General features: G+C 37.0%; 1 protein-coding gene across 11 annotated transcripts in view; it reads left to right on the forward strand.

Moving 5' to 3' along the window:
- THOC2 (THO complex subunit 2) overlaps positions 1-21,641 on the forward strand; it is a 113,265-nt gene that overhangs the window by 35,085 nt on the left and 56,539 nt on the right. For all 11 annotated transcript variants that reach the window (XR_009401407.1, XM_059385820.1, XM_059385824.1 and 8 more), the window contains exons 8-10: positions 7,559-7,725; positions 18,061-18,153; positions 21,000-21,155. Coding sequence is in view for 10 of the 11 variants with exons in the window: in XM_059385820.1 (XP_059241803.1) it covers positions 7,559-7,725; positions 18,061-18,153; positions 21,000-21,155 (416 nt within the window). In the remaining variant the exon portion in view is untranslated. The remainder of the gene's footprint in view (positions 1-7,558; positions 7,726-18,060; positions 18,154-20,999; positions 21,156-21,641) is intronic.

The raw sequence follows: 21,641 nt of genomic DNA on the forward strand, positions 1-21,641 counted from the left end.
TGGGCTAAACCCCTATTCTAGGCTATCAAGTGAACTCCCAACCACACTAGGCCAGAAACACTCACATGTAACCTCAGTATAGCCTTCCCTGGCCATCCCCCTCAGCACTCCCTTTCATTCACTGTGTTTTCTTCAGAGCACTTACCACCATAAACATGAAATGCAGTTTATTCTCTCCCCTTTGGAATGTAAGCTTCACAAAAATAGTGGATTTTGTTTTGTTTAGTACCTCTAACTTCAGTGTCTGATATATAGGTGCCAAATAAATACTGGTTGAAAAAAATGAATGAAAATTCTCTCTTTCTTATAGAATTTATAGTGATTCTTAGCCTCTTTCACTTTACATGGAAGATTTTAGTAAGCTCATCTCCCTGACTCAGTGTTTGTTTCTCTCTGGCTTGCTTCTGTCCTCTCCCCCATTGTCTGAGAAAGGAATTTTTCACTGACATGAAAATTGAGATTAAGACTCCAATTCCAATGAGTACTCTCTCAGTGTTAAATTTATGGGATTTCCCCTCAATGCAGACTCCACTCAGACCTTGTCTCATCCGGTCAGAGCAGTTCACTGCCACAGCATCTTATTTTCATAGCATCTTTGGACAAGTTTCCCCTTGTTTATTCCCATCGTTTTCTCTATAGGAGCAGTCTGGACATAATACCTCATACAAAGCTATCTCAGGTCTGATGTCCTTTACTAGCCATAGGCAGAACTGATACCTGGTTTGGGAGGTATGCATTTAAATGCACTTACAGGGGCACCTGGGTGGTTCGGTGGGTTGGGCCTCTGCCTTCGGCTCAGGTCATGATCTTGGGTTCCTGGGATCGAGGCCCGCGTTGGGCTCTCTGCTCTGTGAGGAGCCTGCTTCCTCCACACTCTCTCTTTGCCTGCCTCTCTGCCTGCTTGTGATCTCTCTCTGTCAAGTGAATGAGTGGAATCTATGGAAAATAAATAAATAAATGCACTTACATTTCAGGGCACTTGGTCTGGTCAGGAGAAATCCTTATTTATCATCTTTAATTAAAAGCTAGTCATTTGCTCCCTAAAAGATTCTGGCACATCAAAATGTTCATATCCTAAATATAATAAACAAGGTTTATCTCCTGTCAGATAGGGACTGTTTTGTGCATGAGTCAGCAAAGAAGAATCATTATGAGGCTGCTTGGTGGTTGTGATCTCAAGTTTGACAGTAAATTTGAAAAACTTATTAAATGGGAATGGATAGTGATTGGTAGTCTCTTTAGCTGCCAAATCATAAACTCCACTCAAAGATGAACCTGCATCAAAATGGCAAAAGTCATCTTTTAGAAATTCAAGGAAAGATAGCAGAGATGGACACCTTTGATTGTTGAGCTAAACTATAACTCTACTCTTCTGAATGCCCTTCAAAAAAAATAATAGGCATTCCTTTTCTTTCTTTTAAATTAGGAGTCAGCAAATTTTTTCTCTAAAGGGTGAGGTAGTAAATATTTGTTTGCTTTGTGGGCCAATAAGGTTTCTGTTGCAACTACTCAACTCTGCTGATGTAGTTTGAAAGTAACCGTAGACAGTATGTAAATAAGTGTGTTCTAGTATAACTTTTATTTACGGAAACTGAATGGATTTGACCCACAGGCCACACTATGCTGGTTTCTACTCTAAATCAAAAGAATTAGTCACGGAGCTAGCTAACTTGAGTTGAGTTTTAGGGAGTGGAAATGGTTCTTTCTGGTTTTGGGTTTAGTGGTCCAAGATCTTTTTGGTCTAGGCTCTAACCCTGTCCTACTCAACCAGAAGCAGAGGCCTGTTCACCAAACCTCAGGATCTTGATTTGTTGCCTGGTATCCAAGGTTGTAGATTTGGCTAGGGGTAGGGAAAGGTATGGTGAGGACCTCTGTACCTTCAGTCTCACAAGTCCTTTTGGTCGCTTGGCAAGTAACCTGAGAAACATTAAAAACAAAAGAAGACTCCAGACTGAATGATTCTTGGGCATATTATGGGACATTTAACCATTTTGATTAAGTTACCTTGAGTGTACTTAGTATTTTATTTTTGGACCAGTCTGGATATAAGGGGCCATCCAGCCTAGAAGCATCTTATCTTTGTGTCAGCTGTCTGCTCTCTCTTGAAAAGGGAAGCCAGTTGACTACCTCCTTTGCATTTTTGCTTTATTGAAGTTTCTTTACTGTATACTAGTTATGAAGAAGTTTTTTCCTGCTATGAAAAAGAAGACAGCAGTTGGTGTTCTCAAACATAGATTTTTTTTTTCTTATAATTATACTTTTATAATGCATCTTTGTTTTCTGGTTCTTTCCTTGAGATGCACAGTTCTTTGCAAATACTATTTATTAGATGTAATCTAACATAGGTTTTTATTAGCCTGTTTTAGTCCATTTGGACTGCTATAATATGTTACCACAGACTGGGTAGCTTATAAATGACAGAAATGTATCTCTCACAGTTCTCGAGGCTTGAAATCCCCAAATCTGGGTGCCGACATGGTTGGGTTCTTGGTGAAGGCCTCCTCTAGGTTGCAGACTTCTGACTTCTTGTTGTATCCTCACATGGTGGAAGGGGCAGGGGAGCTCTTTTTTAAGCGCATTAATCTCATTCATGAGGGCTCTGCTCTTGTGACCTAATCACCTCTCAAAGGCCCCACTTCTGAAATATCACATTGGGGATTAGAATTTCCATAGAAGAATTTTTGGTGGGAGGGGCAGAAGCATTCAGATTACAGCATAGCCTGTTTCTAAAGTAATTCTAGATGCCAGATTATATCCTTTTGTTTAAAACATGTTTTTTTAAAAAAAGATTTTATTTATTTATTTGACAGACAGAGATCATAAGCAGGCAGAGAGGCAGGAAAAGAGAGGAGGAAGCAGGTTCCCTGCTGAGCAGAGGGCCCGATGTGGGGCTCGATCCCAGGACCCTGAGATCATGACCTGAGCTGAAGGCAGAAGCTTAATCCACTGAGCCATCCAGGTGCCCCTAAAACATGGTTTTTCTATGTCCTTTCTGTCTGGAACGTGGTGTTTGAAGTTATTCTGTTTCCTTGTCTGAAGTGTACAGGTTGAACATCTCTCCCAGGCATGTTTACAATATTACCTTGGGATTTTTGTTTCTGTTAGGAATCTCCGTTTGGCACATCATATTCCTCCAACAGCCATTGTCAGTTTAATCAGGTTTTTTTTTTTTTTTTTTGCTTCTAGTTGCAATCACTTGCTTTAATAATGACTAGTGTCATCTTGTCTATCTTTTGGAGAACTTCATTTTTTCAACGCATTTCTAAAAAGACGTGTCATCCAAAAAGTGTAAACTCTCTTTTAGGCATTTTATTAATCTTCATATCACAAGCATCTGGCACATATCAGGTGGTTATTTAATGTTTATTTAAATGAAATTTCAATTATTTAAATATATATAAATTATATTACTTAAATATAATTTAAATTATTTAAATGCATCTGTGGCCATTACAGCCACTTTTTTATTTTTCCACTTGTTTCCTTCAAGTATGGTTCCCTGTTTGTTCCTCAGAAGACATAAAGGCATTATATGTGTGTATATATCTCTAATGTAGCTGGTGATAGAGGTAGGGAACTTGGCTTATGATCTTTTTCAAGATCACATGACTTTTGATGTTTGGGCTAGATGAAAGCCTTTCTAAGATGGTTGAGCACAAGAGTGCTTAGGTTCTGCCATAGCTGCCATTAGAAAAAAAAAATTTTAGAAATTCCAAGCTTACTGGTTATTTCTACAGTCTTATTCTGTATGAAATAGTTTAACTGTTACCTAGCAGATCTTTAAGGTTTTAAAAATCATTTTCTGAATCTATGGTTTGGTTACTTTTTCCATCTTATGGAGCAAAGGTCATTCTAGTTGGTTGTCCTAAACTTGAGACACTCAATAGAATATTCATAAGCCAGTTTTTCTGTTGTGAAAGATGCAAAGGTTGATATCTGTTATAAATAAAAGTACATATCTTCAGGATGCCTGGGTGGCTCAGTTGGTTAAGTGGCTGCCTTTGGCTCAGGTCATGATCCCAGCGTCCTGGGATCGAGTCCCACATCGTGTTCCTTGCTCCACAGGGAGCCTGCTTCTCCCTCTGCCTCTGCCTGCCTGTGCTCTATCTCTTTGACAAATAAATAAATAAAATGTTAAAAAAGTACATATCTTCTCTTTTAGATTACTGCCTTAAATTGCACCTAGAAAGAAACTGGTAGTTGACAGTGCAGATCACTGATAGAATAGCCTTGATGCAGTAATACTGTTAAAAAAAACAAAACAAAACATAATGAAGGTGGTTCGCACTGTAGCACATTGAAAATATAAATTTTAGGGGTGCCTGGGTGGCTCAGTTGGTTAAGCATCTGCCCTTGGCTCAGGTCATGATCCTGAAGTCCTGGCATTAAGTCCTGCATCAGGCTCCCCTGCTCTACCCCTCACCCTGCTCGTGCTTTTTCTCTTTCACACATACTCTCTCATAAATAATAAAATCTTGAAAAGAAAAGAAACTTTAAAACAATGTGAATGAAGCACAGCATTCCCATGTAACATGTTGTTCTAGTTGTAGCTTGATGGGTAATTACAAACCAGCAATTTTTTCAAAATTATATTTAATGGATCTTTTGTCATCTATGATAGAGTATTTTTTTTTGGTGATTGGATTTTTATATTTAGTAAATTAGGAGAGCAGTTACAAAGCTGGAGAATTTGGAGGTATTTTTTTCAGTTTTGTTGAGGCATACTTGACATAAATAAACTGTATATTTCAAGTGTACAGTTTGAGTTATGTATGCATCTGTGAAAACATCATCACAGTCTAGATAATGCACATTTACCATTGTCCCCTTGCCCTAAATTTCTTCTTGCCCCTTTGCGTTTCATCTTCCTTCACTCTGTGAAGGCAACCACTGGTCTATTTTCTGTCACTATAGATTAGTTTCCATTTTTTAGAATTCTTTTATAAATGGAATCATATAATGAGTATTCTTTTTTGGTCTGGCTTTTTTCATTCAGCATAATTATTTTGTGATTCATCCATGTTTTTGCTTCTATTATTAGTTCTTTCCTTGTTATTTCTGAGTAATAGTCTACTGTATATACTACAGTTACAGTGTAATACAGTTTATCCATTTACATGCTGGTAGACATTTGAGTGTGTACTATTATAAAGAAAGTTGTTTAATAAAGACATTTGTACAAGTCTTTGTATGAACATAGACATTTCTCTTGGGTAAATACTTAGGAATGAAAAAAATACTTAAGAATGAAATGGCTGGGTCATATAAACAGAGTTATAAGTTGAATTTTTAAGGAAATTGCCAGTTTTACAAAGTAGTGCCATTTGACATTTTATATTTCCACCAACAGCCTTTAAAAATTCCATTTGCAGGGGGTGCCTGGGTGGCTCAGTTGGTTAAGCGACTGACTACCTTTGGCTAAGGTCTTGATCCTGGAGTCCCGGGATTGGGCTCCCTGCTCAGCAGGGAGTTTGCTTCTCCCTCTGACCCTCCCCCTCCATGCTTTCTCTCTCTCTCTCTCATAAATAAATCTTTAAAAAAATCCATTTGCTATTTTGGAGTCACTTCTTTATTCATAGGCCATACTTTTGGGGGGTATAGTGGTGAAAATATTTAGAAGTTTTCTTCTCAGAACTTTAGGTAAATATTTCTTTGGAGAATATGTAAAAATTTGGAACTCTTTTCAGTAAGACATCATTACTGTGTTAGTCTTTTTTCCCTTTAGTATGAGAAATAGAAAATGTATTCTTAACTTTGGATTTCATAAAAAGAGGCAAGAAATACTCCTTACATTTGGAGAGTTTGGTTTTCCAAGTGATTGTTCGGATACTATGAATCAGATACTAGTTTATAGCATTTAGTGTAACTAAGTGTAGAGTTAATAGAAGTAACTCTTGAAATCTCTTATAATAGGTTATGTAAGAAATTTCTTTCAAAAATCTCTTTAGGTCATGTATAAAATACAGTGTTCAGAACTAACATTTTAAAGTTTAACACAGTTGTTTTTTCTTCCTCCAGCATTAGAATAAATGAATATTTGTTTGCCCCAATGAGGTGGCTAGCTTGCATGGAGGTGCTATGTTTAATGAAAAATATGTAATTTAAAATAGAGTTCCATTCAGGTTGATGTGCAAGGCATATGAGAGTTGATAAAAACTGAGGGGATAGCGGCTTGATATTTTGTGCTCAGGGTTATAAGCATACATTTTATTGAGAGGAATGGTGGGTGGAACTTCTGTATTTAAATTTATTTCGCCTTTTTTTGTTGTGTGCAAATGGTTGCATTCTCATAAATTAAATGCACATATGATAGGACTGCACTATAATAAAATTATGGTGAAGCTGGATGCAAATGGAATTAATAATGTATTAAGAATAGGGTGGCTGGGACACCTGAGTGGTTCATTTGGTTAAGTGTCTGCCTTTGGCTCGGGTCATGATCCCAGGGTCCTGGGACCAAGTCCCACAGAGGGACGCCTGGGTGGCTCAGTTGGTTAAGCGGCTGCCTTCAGCTCAGGTCATGATCCCAGCGTCCTGGGATCAAGTCCCACATCGGGCTCCGTGCTCATCAGGGAGCCTGCTTCTCTCCCTGTCTCTTCCTGCCACTCTGTCTGCATGTGCTCGCTCCCTCTCTCTCTGACAAATTAATAAAATCTTTAAAAAAAAATAGAAAGACAGAGATACAATTTTCTACAAGTCAGGCTCCTTGCTCAATGGGGAGCCTGCTTCTCCCTCTGCCTGCTGCTCCCCATGCTTGTGTTCCATTGGCCCTTTTGAGCTTACTCCAAGAGATTAGCAAGGGTAAGTAGCCATCAGGACCTATTCAGTGCTGTTTTTGTTTTCTTTTCTGGCTCTGCCTGGATTGTTTTCCTCCTCTCTTTGCTTGTATTATCTACATTCTTTGGTTATGTCCCCTTCTCCTTGGTGTTCTTTCATCTCTTCAGTATCAGTAGTATACTTGTTTTCTCTTTAGAATGCTGCCAAAAACCATAGATACAAATCAGTAGTGCAGTTATATTTTATAGTTTTGTTGTATATATAAGAAAAACTATGAAATGATTCTAAAAATGATGTTCTGAATTTATGAACCTGAACTTTTAACTGTTTACTGACATTCCAAATGCTTCTTAAAACATTAAAGAAAACCCTTTAGTTGCCTAACTTGTAAATGGATTGTTTGATTGTCATATTTTCCTGAGAATTAAAAATGTGGATCTCTTTTAATTAGCCTGAGTAGTCAAGACCTGAGAGTGTGTCATAGAAGAAAGTTTACTTGATTGTGTGTTGCAGGTCCTGGGCTCCAGCCCCAGTTTTGTTATTAACCCACTTTGTAATCCTGGGGAAGTCCTATTTCTCATCTGTAAAATGTCGGGAGTGGACTTGATCATTTTGAAAATTATAAAGGTTATCCTCTGATGCAGGGAAAGCAAACTTGTAAAGCAAGTTGTTTTTAAAAATATTTCTATCTTGTTATATAAGTTGTCCCTGAAAATTAATGATTTAATTAAAAAATGATATATAATCATTTTTGAATTTATGTATATCTCATCTGTTGCAGGATGCTTTAATCTGGATCCCAATAGAGTTTTGGATGTCATTTTAGAAGTGTTTGAATGCAGGCCAGAACATGATGACTTCTTTATATCTTTATTAGAGTCTTACATGAGTATGTGTGAACCGCAAACACTGTGTCATATTCTTGGGTTCAAATTCAAGTTTTACCAGGTAAAAAAAAAAATGTGTGTGTGTGTGTGTGTGTGTGTGTGTGTGTATGTGTATACATATATATGTGTATATATATATACAGACATTGATAAATCACATGGTTTTGTATGTATAACTTAATTTGAATTTTATTTGTAAATGATTTGTTTCAGTTCATCCATTCTAGCAAAGCAGGTAGATAAATGGATAGCTAACAATGCTGTATGATAAGAACTGTTTTAGTAGTATGAATGATATGATGTGAAAGCCTAGAGCAAGGCATAATAAATTTTTGCTTTGGGAGAGATGGAATCAGGGAAAACTTTATAGATATAACTCTTTTTAGTCCTTGAAGGATGAGTAGGAGCTTGTTGAGAATTGTCTGTTTAGCAATAACAAATAACATGAGTGAAGACATGGCACTATGAATGTATTTAACCGATTGAAGAAATGGTACATAGTCTGGTGTGGCTGGATTGTAAGACAGAGGGAAAAGAAAGAACAGGAAGTGAATTTGGAAAGGTGGGCACACTCTGGATTGTCAAGGGCCTTAAATACCGTGTTGAATTAGAATTTTAGTATACAGGCAATGACTATGGGAATTTTTTTAAGGACGTGGATAAACTCTTGAGATGTTTTTTACATTATTTTTCACTTAAATCACTATAGTAGTTATCTAGCAAGTCTGTGCTTCTGATTATTTCTCTTTCAGTCTATCTTTCATATTATTACTTCTCTTATATTCTAAAAGAGATCCAATTGACACACTGCTCTAAAAACCTTTGCAGGATAAAATTCAAACTTCTAAATGTGGCAGAAAAGGCTCTTCACAGTCTATCCCCATTCTTTATTTCCAGCCTCATCTTTACTGGTTTTTTTCCCCCTCAGATTTAATATTCTAGTCATATTAAATTACTAGCCATTTCCTAAAGTTAGGTATAGACACTGGTATATATAGACCTCTATTTATATGCAGTTCCTTATAACTAGAAAACTTTTCTTACTCAACCCTTTCACTTGTCTTTTCTTCATCTCAAGGACTCCTATTAATTCTTTAAGATTAAGTTTACTTGCTCTGTAAAGTCTTGCTGGCACTTTACCCATGTGGAATTAGTTATTTCTTAATCTCTATCCTCAGAAAACTTGACACAGACTTCTGGCACTTAATCTCTGTTCTTATAAAACTTGACACAGACTTATAGCACTTACCAGGTTATAGTAGCATAAACTATATCTGTGTCCTTCACCAGATTGTGAGCCAGTTAGGGTGGGGTCTATATTTTACCAATTTTTCTGAATTAATTTAGCCTATAGTAAATGCTCACTAATTGTAAATGAGTGATCTGCGTTTTTAGGAAGATAGCTTTCATGATATCATGGAGGATTTTAATGTAAGAAGGCCTCTATTGTCCTTTTGGTAGAGCATTCCTGATTTGTCTACCTGTCTGGGATACTTAGTCAAGAAATAATCATTTATGGGGGCGCCTGGGTGGCTCAGTCATTGGGTGTCTGCCTTCAGCTGGAGTTATGATCCCAGGGTTCTGGGATTGAGCCCCACATTGGGCTCCCTGCTCAGCGGGAGGCCTGCTTCTCCCTCTCCCACTCCCCCTGCTGTGTTCTCTCTCTCGCTGTGTCTCTCTCTGTCAAATAAAAAAAATCTTTAAGAAAAAAAGAAATACTCATTTATGGGATGTTTATGATATGCTGTTGTTTTGCTAGGCACTGAGTATACTCTGGTAAAGAAGGTCTTTTCCTGTCCTCGGAGTTCAAATTCAGGATATTAAGACAATTTCTTTTAGGATTCTCAAGTAATACCACCTATTGCCTCTGCTTATTTTTTATTTTCCATTTTCTGGGACTTTCCAGAAGAGAAATCAGATCAGAACTTCATGTAGCATTTTGATACCAAACAAGACATATGGCAGGGTTTTTAGGCAAGAGTACTTATTCTTTGTTCAAACATTAGTCATGGCAGCTTTCCCTGTTCCTGCCAATAGTCAGGGAGTCTACTCTTAGTACAAGGAAAGAGAAGTTGAAATATTTATCATATCTTAGGAGGTACCATGATTGCTTTGGGTTTGAGAACATGAAGCCAACTGCTAAAGTGACAAGGTAGCTGAAATTTAACTTGGGTTTAATTAATTAGAATATAGGATATGGCTTTGGAGACTGTAGGTTTCAGGGCATATTACAGTGAATAATGGTGACTTACTGTATAACAACAAGCTTTATTAGTTGAAAGTTTCAGAATTTAAAAATTTTTATATGAAAATATTCCTCATAATGGTAACACTTTTGAGCTAAATTAAAATATCCCTGGGGGTTTGACAGTGTTGGAATAATCCTTTTTTTTCAATAGATTAGCCCTTTTCTTATATAAGAAATACCCAGTCAAGAAACATTTGATTTAGAAATAACCTATTATCGGAAAGAGTAGCCCTCATATTGCTCTATGTAACACCATTCCTTTGTTTCTGTTGCCTGAACTATCTTATAAAAATCTGTAGTCTTAAGGACCACTGAGGGTAGAGGAAGAAATGTCAGAGATTTTCAATAATTTGTGGTCTGAGAGGTAAAGTGAGGACAACCATGAAAATGAAGAACTGCTTAGGGCACCTAAGCCTGGGAATTGGCTCCTAGGCGTATGTTGTCACCCTTTTGTATCGGTCCCTTGCCTTACTCCACCCTCCCCTCTTTTCATCACTTTCTGAAAATGTTCATTCCTCTTGTCCACAACTCAGATTTTCACTGGTTGGGAATTATTTGGATAAACAGGCTTCTTTTTTTCCCCTTAATGCTAGGATTTCTAGGCAAAGCTGATTATTTATGCCATGAAGTCAGTGAGAGTGATTTTATCCTATTTTCAACCCGGGATTGGCTATACTGGATGTTTTGACTTGGAAGAGTGGCAGGGGATGTAAGCACTTTGAAAGCAGACTTTGGAAAATTTGTCAGGCACATCTGCTTGATTTCCCTAACAGGGATGGCTATAATAGAGGGCTTAGGGACAGCATGAGGATTAGGACAAAGGACAGAAAGAAAGGAGTACTAGAATGTGTCAGGATACCAAAAGGCTAGCGTTGTCTTGCCACAGGAAAGAGAAACGAGATGATGACTGTTACCCATATCATAGCCCCTTGATTTCTGGATTCAGAACATGACTATAGTAGTACTAGTGGTATTGTGGCTAGGCATTATTATAGCTTAAATTCACTCACTTAAGAGATATTAATCAGGGGCACCTGGGTGGATCAGTCAGTTAAGCATCCAACTCTTGATCTCAGCTCAGATTTTGATCTCAGGGTCATGAGTTCAAGCCCTGCACTGTGTGCCATGCCGGGCATGGAGCCTGCTTTTGGGGAAAAAAAAATACTGATCAGTGGGGCACCTGGCTGGCTGAGTTGGTGGAGCATGAAACTCTCAGGTTGTGAGTTTGAGCCCTGCTTTGGCTATAGAGATTACTTAAAAAAATATTTGAAGAAAAAAGTATTGATCAAGTACTTCTTATGTGCCAGGTAATGTTCTGGATGCTGGGGCTACATCTGTAAACAAATAGAAATTCTTGCCTATATTTGAGGTAAATTATATAGTATATTAGAAGGTGATCAGTGAGATGGGGCAAAAAAAATGTAGAGCAGGGTAAGGAAGAATGGGAGTGCTAGAGAAATAGGTTGCAATTTTACATGGAATAGTAAGAGTATACCTCATTGAAAAGATAAATTTAAGCAATGAAATGAAGATGTGAGGTTTAAACTCTGCAGATATCTGGGGAAGAGGCCCTATGCAAAGAGAGCAGCCAACGCAAAGACCTTAAGGTGTGAGCATGCCTGATGTGTTGGAAAACAACAAGGAGACCAATGTTTTTTGATCAGACTTTAGTAGCTGCCTCAAATGGTGACATGAGCAGTATGTGTGTATGAGAGAGAGAGAAAAGAGAGATGGAAGGTATTGTGTATATGTTTATTTTGACTGAGGTTATCAAAGAATCAATATGGTTAAGGTAGCAGTAGAAGTTGATGAGCTTCTGAATATATTTTGAAGGTGGAGCCAATTTGTTGATTGATTAGATACAGAATGTGAGAGAGTAGAGTTGGGGCTATTTCTAACTTTTTTTTTGTACTGAGCAGCTAAAAGGATGGTGTTATTATCAAATGAGATAGAGTAAATTTCAAGTGGAATGGGTTTGGTGTACTGTGGGTAGGAGTCAGGAATTCCAGTTTTGCATATTTTAAGTTTGAGATGTCTTAGATATCCAAGTGAGATGTTGAGTAAATAACTGGATGTATAGATCTGGTATTCAGGAGAAAGGACTGGGTTAGAAATAGAAATGTAGATATCAGAAGCATGTAGATGATATTTAAAGTTGTGATACTAAATGAAATCACCAAGAGTTGGGTCTAGACAGACAAGAGAAGAGAACCAAGGGCTGAGCCTTGGCATTCCAATGTTAAAGGCCTGGAGAAGAGGAGGAATCAGCAAAGGAGATATAGAAGTAATGCATAAGGTAAGAGGACAATAAAGAAGATGTAGCATCTTGGAAGCTAAATGGAAGAAGGAATGATGAGCTTCATTAAATGCCTCTGATAGGTCATTTAAGATAAGGACTAATATTTGGTCATTGGATTTATCATCAGGGAGGGTAAAACTAGCCATTTTTTAAAGTTGGGGTGGTGTTAAGAGAATGGGGAGAGTAAACTGGAGATAGGGTAGACGACTCTAAAGCAGTTGTTACAAAGAGACACAAAGGTAGCTGCCAGTGGAAGTGAGCTCAAGAGAGATGATTTTTTCAAGATGGAAGAGAGAACACATTAATATGTTCATGGGAATGATTGAGTAGAAAGGCACAAAACTGGTGATGTATGAGAGAGAGGAGAGAGTTATTGGAGTAATGTTCTTGGACAGAGAGGATGGAGTTTATGGCTTAAGTGGATGGAATGACTTTAAATGGGAGTATAGAGAGTTCATCTAGAATAATAATTGAAAAGGTTCAGCAAATGTAGGTACAGCTGTTGGTAGGTAGATGGATGTGAGGGTGAGAGTTTGTAGAAATTTTGTTGATTGCTCCAGTTTCCTTGCTGAAATAGAAAATAAGGTCATCAGCTGAGAGAGGAGGTATTGGAGGTTAGGAGAGGTTAGGAAAGAAGGTAGGAAATAGTTATGTAGATGAGTAGGAGAATGAATGAGAGAAAGAGTATGACTGTCTAGCAGGATTAAGGTTCTCTGTGAGGGTAGATACATGAACATTTTGGAGGGGTTGTAGGTATTGGTAATATTAAAGTTTAGGAAATGGAGTGAATGGCTGAGATGGGGTAGAGGAGAAGATCTTTGGAAGAGAGGAGTTCCAGGAGCCAAGAGGCCAGCATGATGGAAATATCACCTATGTATATATGAAAATCTCCAAAAATTAAGAAAGCAATAGAGTTGGACAGAGTGACAGTGAATCAGAAGCTATAAGATCATTACTAAATGATGGGCAGTGACCCAGGAGTCCATAAATGGCAACAGTAAGACATGACTGAAAATGGCAGAGTAGGGAACTCCAGAGTGCTGTCCCTCCATAAAAGCAACTAATGAACTGGCAAAAAACTGTCAATCAACTTTTACAGAACTGTGGAATTTAGTAAAAAACTTAAAACAGTCAAGGAAAGGCTGGGTGAAGAAAGAATCTGCTGCTTTGGGCAAGAGAGCACTGTGATGCTATAAATTGCCTGCCTATTATCCCTTATGCCCAGATCGATGATGGCTATGAAGATAGAAGCCTGCACTCCTAGTGTAGATTGCTAATGCCAGAGGACATAAAGAATTGTGGGTTGCAACCTTTTCTGGCTGTTCCCTTAAGGACTTGTGCAAGGGCCTGTTTTTGATTTGCCTTACTAGGAGCATCTCCAGATCTGGGGTGGCATTTGCCAAAAGGATTTAAAGGCACAACTACTGGCTTTAGCAGCCTAGAGCAAGAGATAATGGTTAGACGAGCAATAGAAAGACTGAAAGCCTGGGAAGAAAGAAGATGGATAAGGAGTTAATATAGGGGAATAACATGTACCAGGGAATTGGAACAAAAGGCCTGCTTATGCCCAGAACTGGATACTTACTCAGGAAAGGACTGAGAAGATCTTAGGCTTTTTCCTCTGGCTGGCCTTCAGGCTCTGCACAAGCAGGAAATGAAGACTAAGATGGAATTGTGAATGACCTGGCCAAGTGTTGAGGCATGCCTAGTATGCAAACACTGGCAGAGTGGTTTTTTTTTTTTTTCCCTTTTTTCTTCTTTTTTTTTTTTTTTGGCTTCAGGCCTTAAGAAAACTCAAAACATTAGCTAACCACTATGGTGACAGAACACAGATTTCAGTGGCTAACATGACAATAATACAGACTTTACAAAATGTCACTAAACAAGCAAACAATAATAACCCACAGTGAGCATCAACAAACCCCCCAAATGGGGCAGAATTTGATTTTCAGAGTGCCACATAATATTCAAAATACCCAATTTTCAACAAGTGTTAGTGAGGTATGCAATGAAACAAAGTATGACTCATTCACAAAAAAATAGAAACTATCCCTGAGTAAGTCCAGGTGATGGACTTAGTAGATAATTTAAATCACCAGTTCTAAATATGTTTATGATCTGTATGAGACCATGGGCAAAGAGCTAAAGGAGACTAGACAGAATATCAAAAAAAGAATAGAAGTTATAAAAAAAAGGAACTAAACATTCTGGAGTCAAAAAGTATGATAACTGAAATGAAAAATTCTCTAGAGGGTTACACCAACAGATTTGAGAAGGCTGAAGAAACAATCAGCCAATATGATGAGCCAATTGAGGTTATCCAGTATGAGGAGCAGAAAGAGAAACGAAGAAAAATGACAAAGTCTGAGAGACTATAGGACACTATCCAATACCAGTATGTACATTAGACTCCTAGAAGCAGAGGAGAGAGAAAGGGACAGAAGTATGTTCGAAAAAAAAGAAGGTTGAAAACTTCCCAAATTTGACAAAAGGTATGAATCTATACATCTAAGAAGCTCCATAAACAGTGGATAAGCTCAAAGAGAGTCACACCAAGAATATTATACTCAGATTGTTGAAAACCAAAGACAAGGAAAATTTTGAAAGCAGCAAAACAGATGTCACCTATTGCATATAAACGAGCCTCAATAAGATTAACAGGTGATTTCTCTTCAGAAGGCAGTGGGATGGCATATATAAGCTGCTGAAGGAATAAAACTGTCAGTAAAGAATCTGTATCCAGTAAAACTATCGTTCAAAAATGGGAGTTCATGACATGTCAAGATAAACAAAAGTTGGGGGAATTCATTGCTGGTAGACTTAACTTACAAGAAATGCTAAAGAAAGTCTTTCAGGTTGAAATAAAAGGACACTAGATAATAACTTGAAGCCATATGAAAAAATACAGAACACTGGTAAAGGTAACTATATAGGTAAATAAAAAACCCAATAATACTGTATTTTTTTTTTTGGTTTATATCTCCTCCTCTTCACTTACATGATTTAAAAGACTAATAAAACTAATTATAAATCTAATTGGTAAACAATGTAATATAAAAGGGGGAGGGATTGAGGTGTATAGGTCCAGAGTTTTTGTATACTATTATAGCTAAATTGGTATTAGTTCAAACTAGATTATGATGTTTAAAATACCACTTGTGGAACGCCTGGATGGCTCAGTTGGTTGAGCCACCGCCTTTGGGTTGGGACATGATCCTTAGGGTCCTGGGATCGAGTCCTGCATTGGGCTCCTTGCTTGGCAGGGAGCCTGCTTCTCTCTCTGCCTCTGCCTGCCATTCTGCCTGCTTGTGCCCTTGCTCTCTCTGACAAAGAAAGAAAGAAAATCTTTAAAAAAAAAAAAAAAATCACTTGAAATACCCAGGGTAACCACTAGGAAAATAACTAAAAAACAGAAAAGGAAAGAAGGGAACAAAAAGGCTACACTGCAGGAAAAAAAACATACAAACGCAAAAGAAGGCACAGTAATGGAAGAAATGAGGAACAAAAAAAATATAAGACCTATAGAAAACAAAAAAGTGTCAGAAGTCCTTCCTTGTCAGGTATTACTTTAAATGTAAATGAATCAAAATTTGTAATCAAAAGGTGGTCTGGCAGAATATATAAAACATGATTCAACTCTATGTTACCTATAAGAAACTTACTTTTATATCCAAAGATAGAAATATGTTCAAAGTGGAAAATCCTATGCAAATAGTATCCATGAGAGAGCTAGGGTGGCTCTTCTAAAATCAGACAAAATAGACTTTAAGAAAAAATTTTTACAACAGACAGAAAAGGACATTATATTTTGATAAAAAGTGTCAACCCATGAAGATAAGACGTTTATAAACACATGTGCACCAAACACAGCCTCAAACTATATGAAGCATATACTAATAGGATTGCATGGGGAAATAGTTCTGCAATAATTTTTGGACATTTCCATACCCCACTCTCATTAATGGTTAGAATAACTAGACAAAAGGAAATAGAGGTCTTGTACATCCTATAAACCAATTAGACTTAACAGACATACAGAACAGTAGCTAGCAACACATTACATATTCTTCTCAAGTGTGCAATGGGATATTCTCCAGGATAGACTCTTAGACCACAAAACATTTCAAAAAATTTAAAACATTGAAATCCTACAAAATATCTTCTTTGACTACAATGGAATGAAACTAGATCCTAGCAATACTGAGGGATAGGGAGCGATTGGAAATTAAAAGCTGGGTGGGCATTAGGGGTGGGTGGTGGGACAACAGTCTGAAAACAACTATAAAAAGCAAAGATGACTCATACTCCACCTTCAGGCCTAGTAGTGTGAGGGTTGTGAGGAAAAGAGCCACCACTTGACTGGGTTACAGTGAGAGTGGTGTTCCTAGGGAGTCCTCTGTTTGAGCAGGAAAATGAAGGGAACAGTTAGAGGAGAAGTTCAGGATATGTAAAGGGTTTTGCTGAGGATGGTTTATGAATTCCAGAGGATTCCATGGAACTTTTTTTTTTTTTAAAGATTTTATTTGTTTATTTGACAGAGAATACAAGTAGGCAGAGAGGCAGGCAGAGAGAGAGAGAAGCAGGCTCTGCATTGAGCAGAGAGCCCGATGCGGGCCTCGATCCCAGGACCCTGGGATCATGACCTGGGCTGAAGGCAGAGGCTTTAACCTGCTGAGCCACCCAGGGGCCTCTCCATGGAACTTTTTCAAGAGCGCAGAAAGGTGTGTTAGGACAGAACAGGGATCGTGCAGGGCAATGTGAAGAGTATGGGAGTTGATTGGCCTGGGAGTCAGGGGCTTCTTGTGGTAAACCTATTGAAATGGAGATAATGGGAATAATAAGAGTGTGCCTGGTGGATTTGAGTCAGATAGTAAGCTTTTGTGGGTTTGCTCTGAGACCCTGACTACCATTTGTTTTTATGGGAAAAATGTTTTGATACTGAATAGCTGTTTAAACTATTGTGAAGTGGAAGACTTACTTATCTTAAAAAATACAGTTAACAATGGCTTCTTTATAGGATATCCATTAGTTTGGTTAGCTTTGTGTGTTACAGCTATAACACCTATCACAATTGTGGGGAACCTTACAAAGATCTTGTTTTCAGTGTTGAGTTAAAGCAGAACATAACATATTACCACTGTTAGCTTTTTATTTGCATTTGGCCATTTAGTAATTGCCAGTTGTCGTGATTTTAGTCTTCCATTAGGGGAAATCTTCTTGATAGCATTCAAAGATCCTTCTGTTTCTGTGAAGGGTCCACTGGAATTGGCCATTCTGTATTTTAAGATGTTGATTTATCCATATGTAATATAGATAGACTCCTGTTTTGAAGGGGGAAATCAGTTGATAAGCAGATATATTTAGTACAAAATCTAAGAAGTAAAAGAATAAGGAGAAAACTATAAAGTAGACACAGATAGTTCAGCACTTCCAAATTTGTCATTGTTGTTTGCATCTACACTGAGAACTACTTGAAAAAGCAAGTTAAGAAAATATATATAGAAACAAAAGTCAAAACTAAGTATTATGCAGTATAAAATCTCACTTACTCTCTTTGATTTTCAGATTTTGTTGAAATATTAACATGCACTGTAAAAGTATTAGCATGCACTGTAAAATGTGTACATTTTTGTACTTTGTGTTCATCAGAAAATGTTCCAGTGTCAAAAGGGATGTTGACCTAATTATCTTTGTCCTTAGTTCAGATGTCATGTATGAACAGAAAGAGCAAAGAAGCTTATTGTTGATCTAGTTATTTGATGAAATTGTTCTTGATTATTGGTAGGTAAAGTCTATGATTTTAGTTTTACTTTATGCACTAAATAGAAACTTATTTTTTGTTTTTCAAGGAACCAAATGGAGAGACTCCTTCTTCTTTATACAGAGTTGCTGCAGTACTTCTACAGTTTAATCTTATTGATTTAGATGATCTTTATGTACATGTAAGTCAAGTGGGCCGCTAAGAATATTTGGTTGTCCATCCCAGGGGTAGGAAGAGGCAGCCAAATAGCACTTCAAGGTTGCTCAGGCTCTCAAGTTACAATTTTTGAAGCACTAATGCATTATTGCTTTGTGTTATGTGTTATGAAGTGAGTGAATTTAATTCTTTGACAAACTATGGAAATGAAATACCCTGTGTCACTCTTACAGAGTTTGAGGTTGAATATGAAGTTAAAGTTCTTAATCGTCAGCAAGGTATATCTCATGGGGAGAGAGGCCAAGTTCTAACCAATGTGATTTTAGACTTCTCTGTTACATGCAAATTATCAGAAATATGGGATTACCTAGATACTTTTTCCTTCTCCCCAAAATGTTAATTTTAGGCATTCAAGAGAATGAGAACTCTGTATATTTTTAATGGAATTTCTTATGTTTTTACTGGGTAGTAAATGACTAATATTGTGCTTTTATTGCTGGATCCAGGATTTGGAAGAGTGTATATGTGATTGTGATTGATGACTTCCAGTTTAGCAACAGTTTAGCCTGTCAGTTCGAAAAAACTAGATTTGTAGTATAGAAATTCCCATTATGTTTGGTTGTACATTAGGATATCTATGGACTTAAACCTGTCCAAAGCCAACATCATCTTCACTGTCTTTAGAAATCACTTTCTGACTTCCTTGTCTCTCATGTACTATGGTTACAGAGTTGAATAAAACTTACTCTCTACCTTGGAAGCAGTCATAGTTCGGATGAAGAAAACATTTTTCATTATGTAGTAACTGCTATATTGGAGGTATTCACAAAGTGCAGTGGGGGCCCAGGATAGATAGTGACTATGTCTATCTGGGGGGGGCGGATTTTGGATGGCTTTTTCAAACTAGTGATGTTGAACTGAGATGTTGGTAGATGAGATGGTAATGGCCTGGCTCTAAAGGTGGGAGGTTTTATAGGTAGAATTAACTGAGTATAAAGGCAGGAAGGTTGAAGGGGCTTCATTACCACCTTAGGGGAAGGAAGCTCAAAGTGGTTGGAGCCTAGGGTAGTATGTGTGGCAATGAAGATGGAGAAGTAGATTGGGGCTAAACTTTGCAGGGCCTTAAGTGCCATAGTAAGGAGTTTCAATTTTTTCTTGTTTGGACTAGAGAGCCATTCAAGATTTAAAGTTGAAAAGTGATATTACAAACAGAACATGGAAACTTGATCAGAAAAAGGGGAATTCAAAGGCAGGTATGAGTTTATAGGCAAGGATAGACTGGTAGGACAAGTGGAAAGATGATAGATGGTGATAGATTTATTACTGAAATGTTTGAGTTTCAATAAATGCAAGTGGCCTAGGTGTTCCTGTTAAGTTGTCAAAGATTTTCAGATGGGATTAAAACCCAGTTTATTGCTTATTTTTCACATGAGACTTATAAAACCTAAGGACAAAGGAAGATTGAAAGTAAATGGTGGGAAAAATACACCAGGGAAATTATTATTGTTAGACAAAATGGACTTTTTGGGCAAAAAATGATAGTCACTTCATAATAAATAAAGTTGTGTTCACTAGGAAGATAAAACATTTGTAACTTCATATGCACATAATTACGTATTCTCAAAATACACAAAACTATAATTGAGAGGAACTATAAAAGAAACTTACAGGGGTGTCAGGCTGGCTCAGTTGATGGGGTGTGTGACTCTTGATCTCTGGGATGTCAGTTTGAGCCCCACGTTGGTTGAAGAGATTACTACTACCACTACTACTACTACTACTATGAAACTTATAGTTTAGTCATCATAATGGGAGGTTTTTAGAGGCAGTTGCCTTAATCTAGGTAAAATAAGCACCTTTGGCGGGTATATAAGTAAAGTAATAAAAATGGGTTTGATGGCCAGTGGAAAGTAGAAAGAATGAGAAAAAGTCTTGCTTACCTCCTTGCCATTAGTCCATAGTGACTTTTCTCCTGCCTCCAATTTTGGACTAAGGGGATGAAGTCTACAGTATATAGTTTAATATTTCACTATTTCCTTTTATTGTTTAATGATTATTTACTTTGCATTAGACTTAGTTACTGAAGTAGATTATATATTTCTGGGGGCAGGAACATTTCTTTTATAGCCCACTATAGTGCCTAGCAGGAACTATGATGGTTTGTTGCTATACTTTTCTTTATGTCTGTGTTTCTTATTTATTTTATGAAATATCTACATTAACCTTCTATTCATACAAGATGGCTGTACTGGGGATATTTACTCCTTTTTCATAATGGAGGGTTGAATCTACACATACTACTTTCTCTTTTTTATAATAAGCTAGAAACTAGTTTGTGACATAAGTCATCAGATAGGTATTAGAAAATGAAAAGTGAGATGTCAAGTTGCTCATGATTTTTCTACTTGAGATTTTTAATCTAGAGGTATTAAATTTAACCCCTTCATGTAATTCAGTAGCTCATATCTCCCAATTTGGATCCATATGCAGTACTTTATTTAATTTGCAGTTTGACTTTTAAAGGGGAAATCTGTGATACTTTTAATGAAGCAGTTACATATTTTCTTGAGTAAACTAATAAATTCAGTGGTAAGCACAACTGTTGTAGTATTGTATTAATGTAGGCCCTCTAGCAGAAAGATGTGGAACTTTGAACTGCTATCTGATTTTAAAAGGTGTACAAAATTCAGGTACTTAACCCTGTTAGATTATAAGAAAATAATGGAGAGAAACTTATTTAGAAGGCCGATCGTGGTCATTAGTAGGCTAGACCTTATTTAAAACTTCATCAATTCAGAGTAGGTAGTGTTTGCTTTTTATATGTGCAACTAGTATTAGCTGTTTTATGAAACTTTAATGAACCATTTTTAGCTTCTTCCAGCTGATAATTGCATTATGGATGAACACAAACGAGAAATTGTAGAAGCTAAGCAAATTGTTAGAAAACTTACGATGGTAGTATTGTCTTCTGAAAAAATTGATGAGCGAGAGAAAGAAAAGGAAAAAGAAGAGGAGAAAGTAGAGAAGGTATATGGTTCCTTTTTGTAAAATTAACATTGTCTTCTGGATTTAGAATTATGAAATTTAACTTTTAATAGTTAATCAGCTTATGGGAAAATAACATTAATTTTGATTGTGGTGAAATCTGGTTTTTGGAATACTGATTTGCTAAGGTGGTTTTGTTTTTAATCTGATTGGCACCTTCCCAAAAGAGGCTGCCATTTTTTTTCTTAAATAAATTTCAGAATGTATCCTAAGTAAAATATATTTGTGCTTTGTGTGTTAATGTCTCTCATATCCTAAGGGGATTCTCAGAGATGAATGAATTCTAGTTCCCTGTGGCACAGTAAAACATTAAATAGAACTTAATTCCAAGTCTATAAACTGTTATGCTGTGTCTGCTAAATGAAAGAGCATATCCTATTGTTTTTTTCAGTAGCTAAAAAACTTGATTGTACTTTCAGGGGAAATATGCATTTCCATGAGTGGCAGCTGTTAACTTATATTATTGTG

The sequence above is a fragment of the Mustela nigripes genome, chromosome X (genome assembly GCF_022355385.1).
Source record: "Mustela nigripes isolate SB6536 chromosome X, MUSNIG.SB6536, whole genome shotgun sequence".
In the NCBI taxonomy this organism is placed as follows: domain Eukaryota; kingdom Metazoa; phylum Chordata; class Mammalia; order Carnivora; family Mustelidae; genus Mustela; species Mustela nigripes.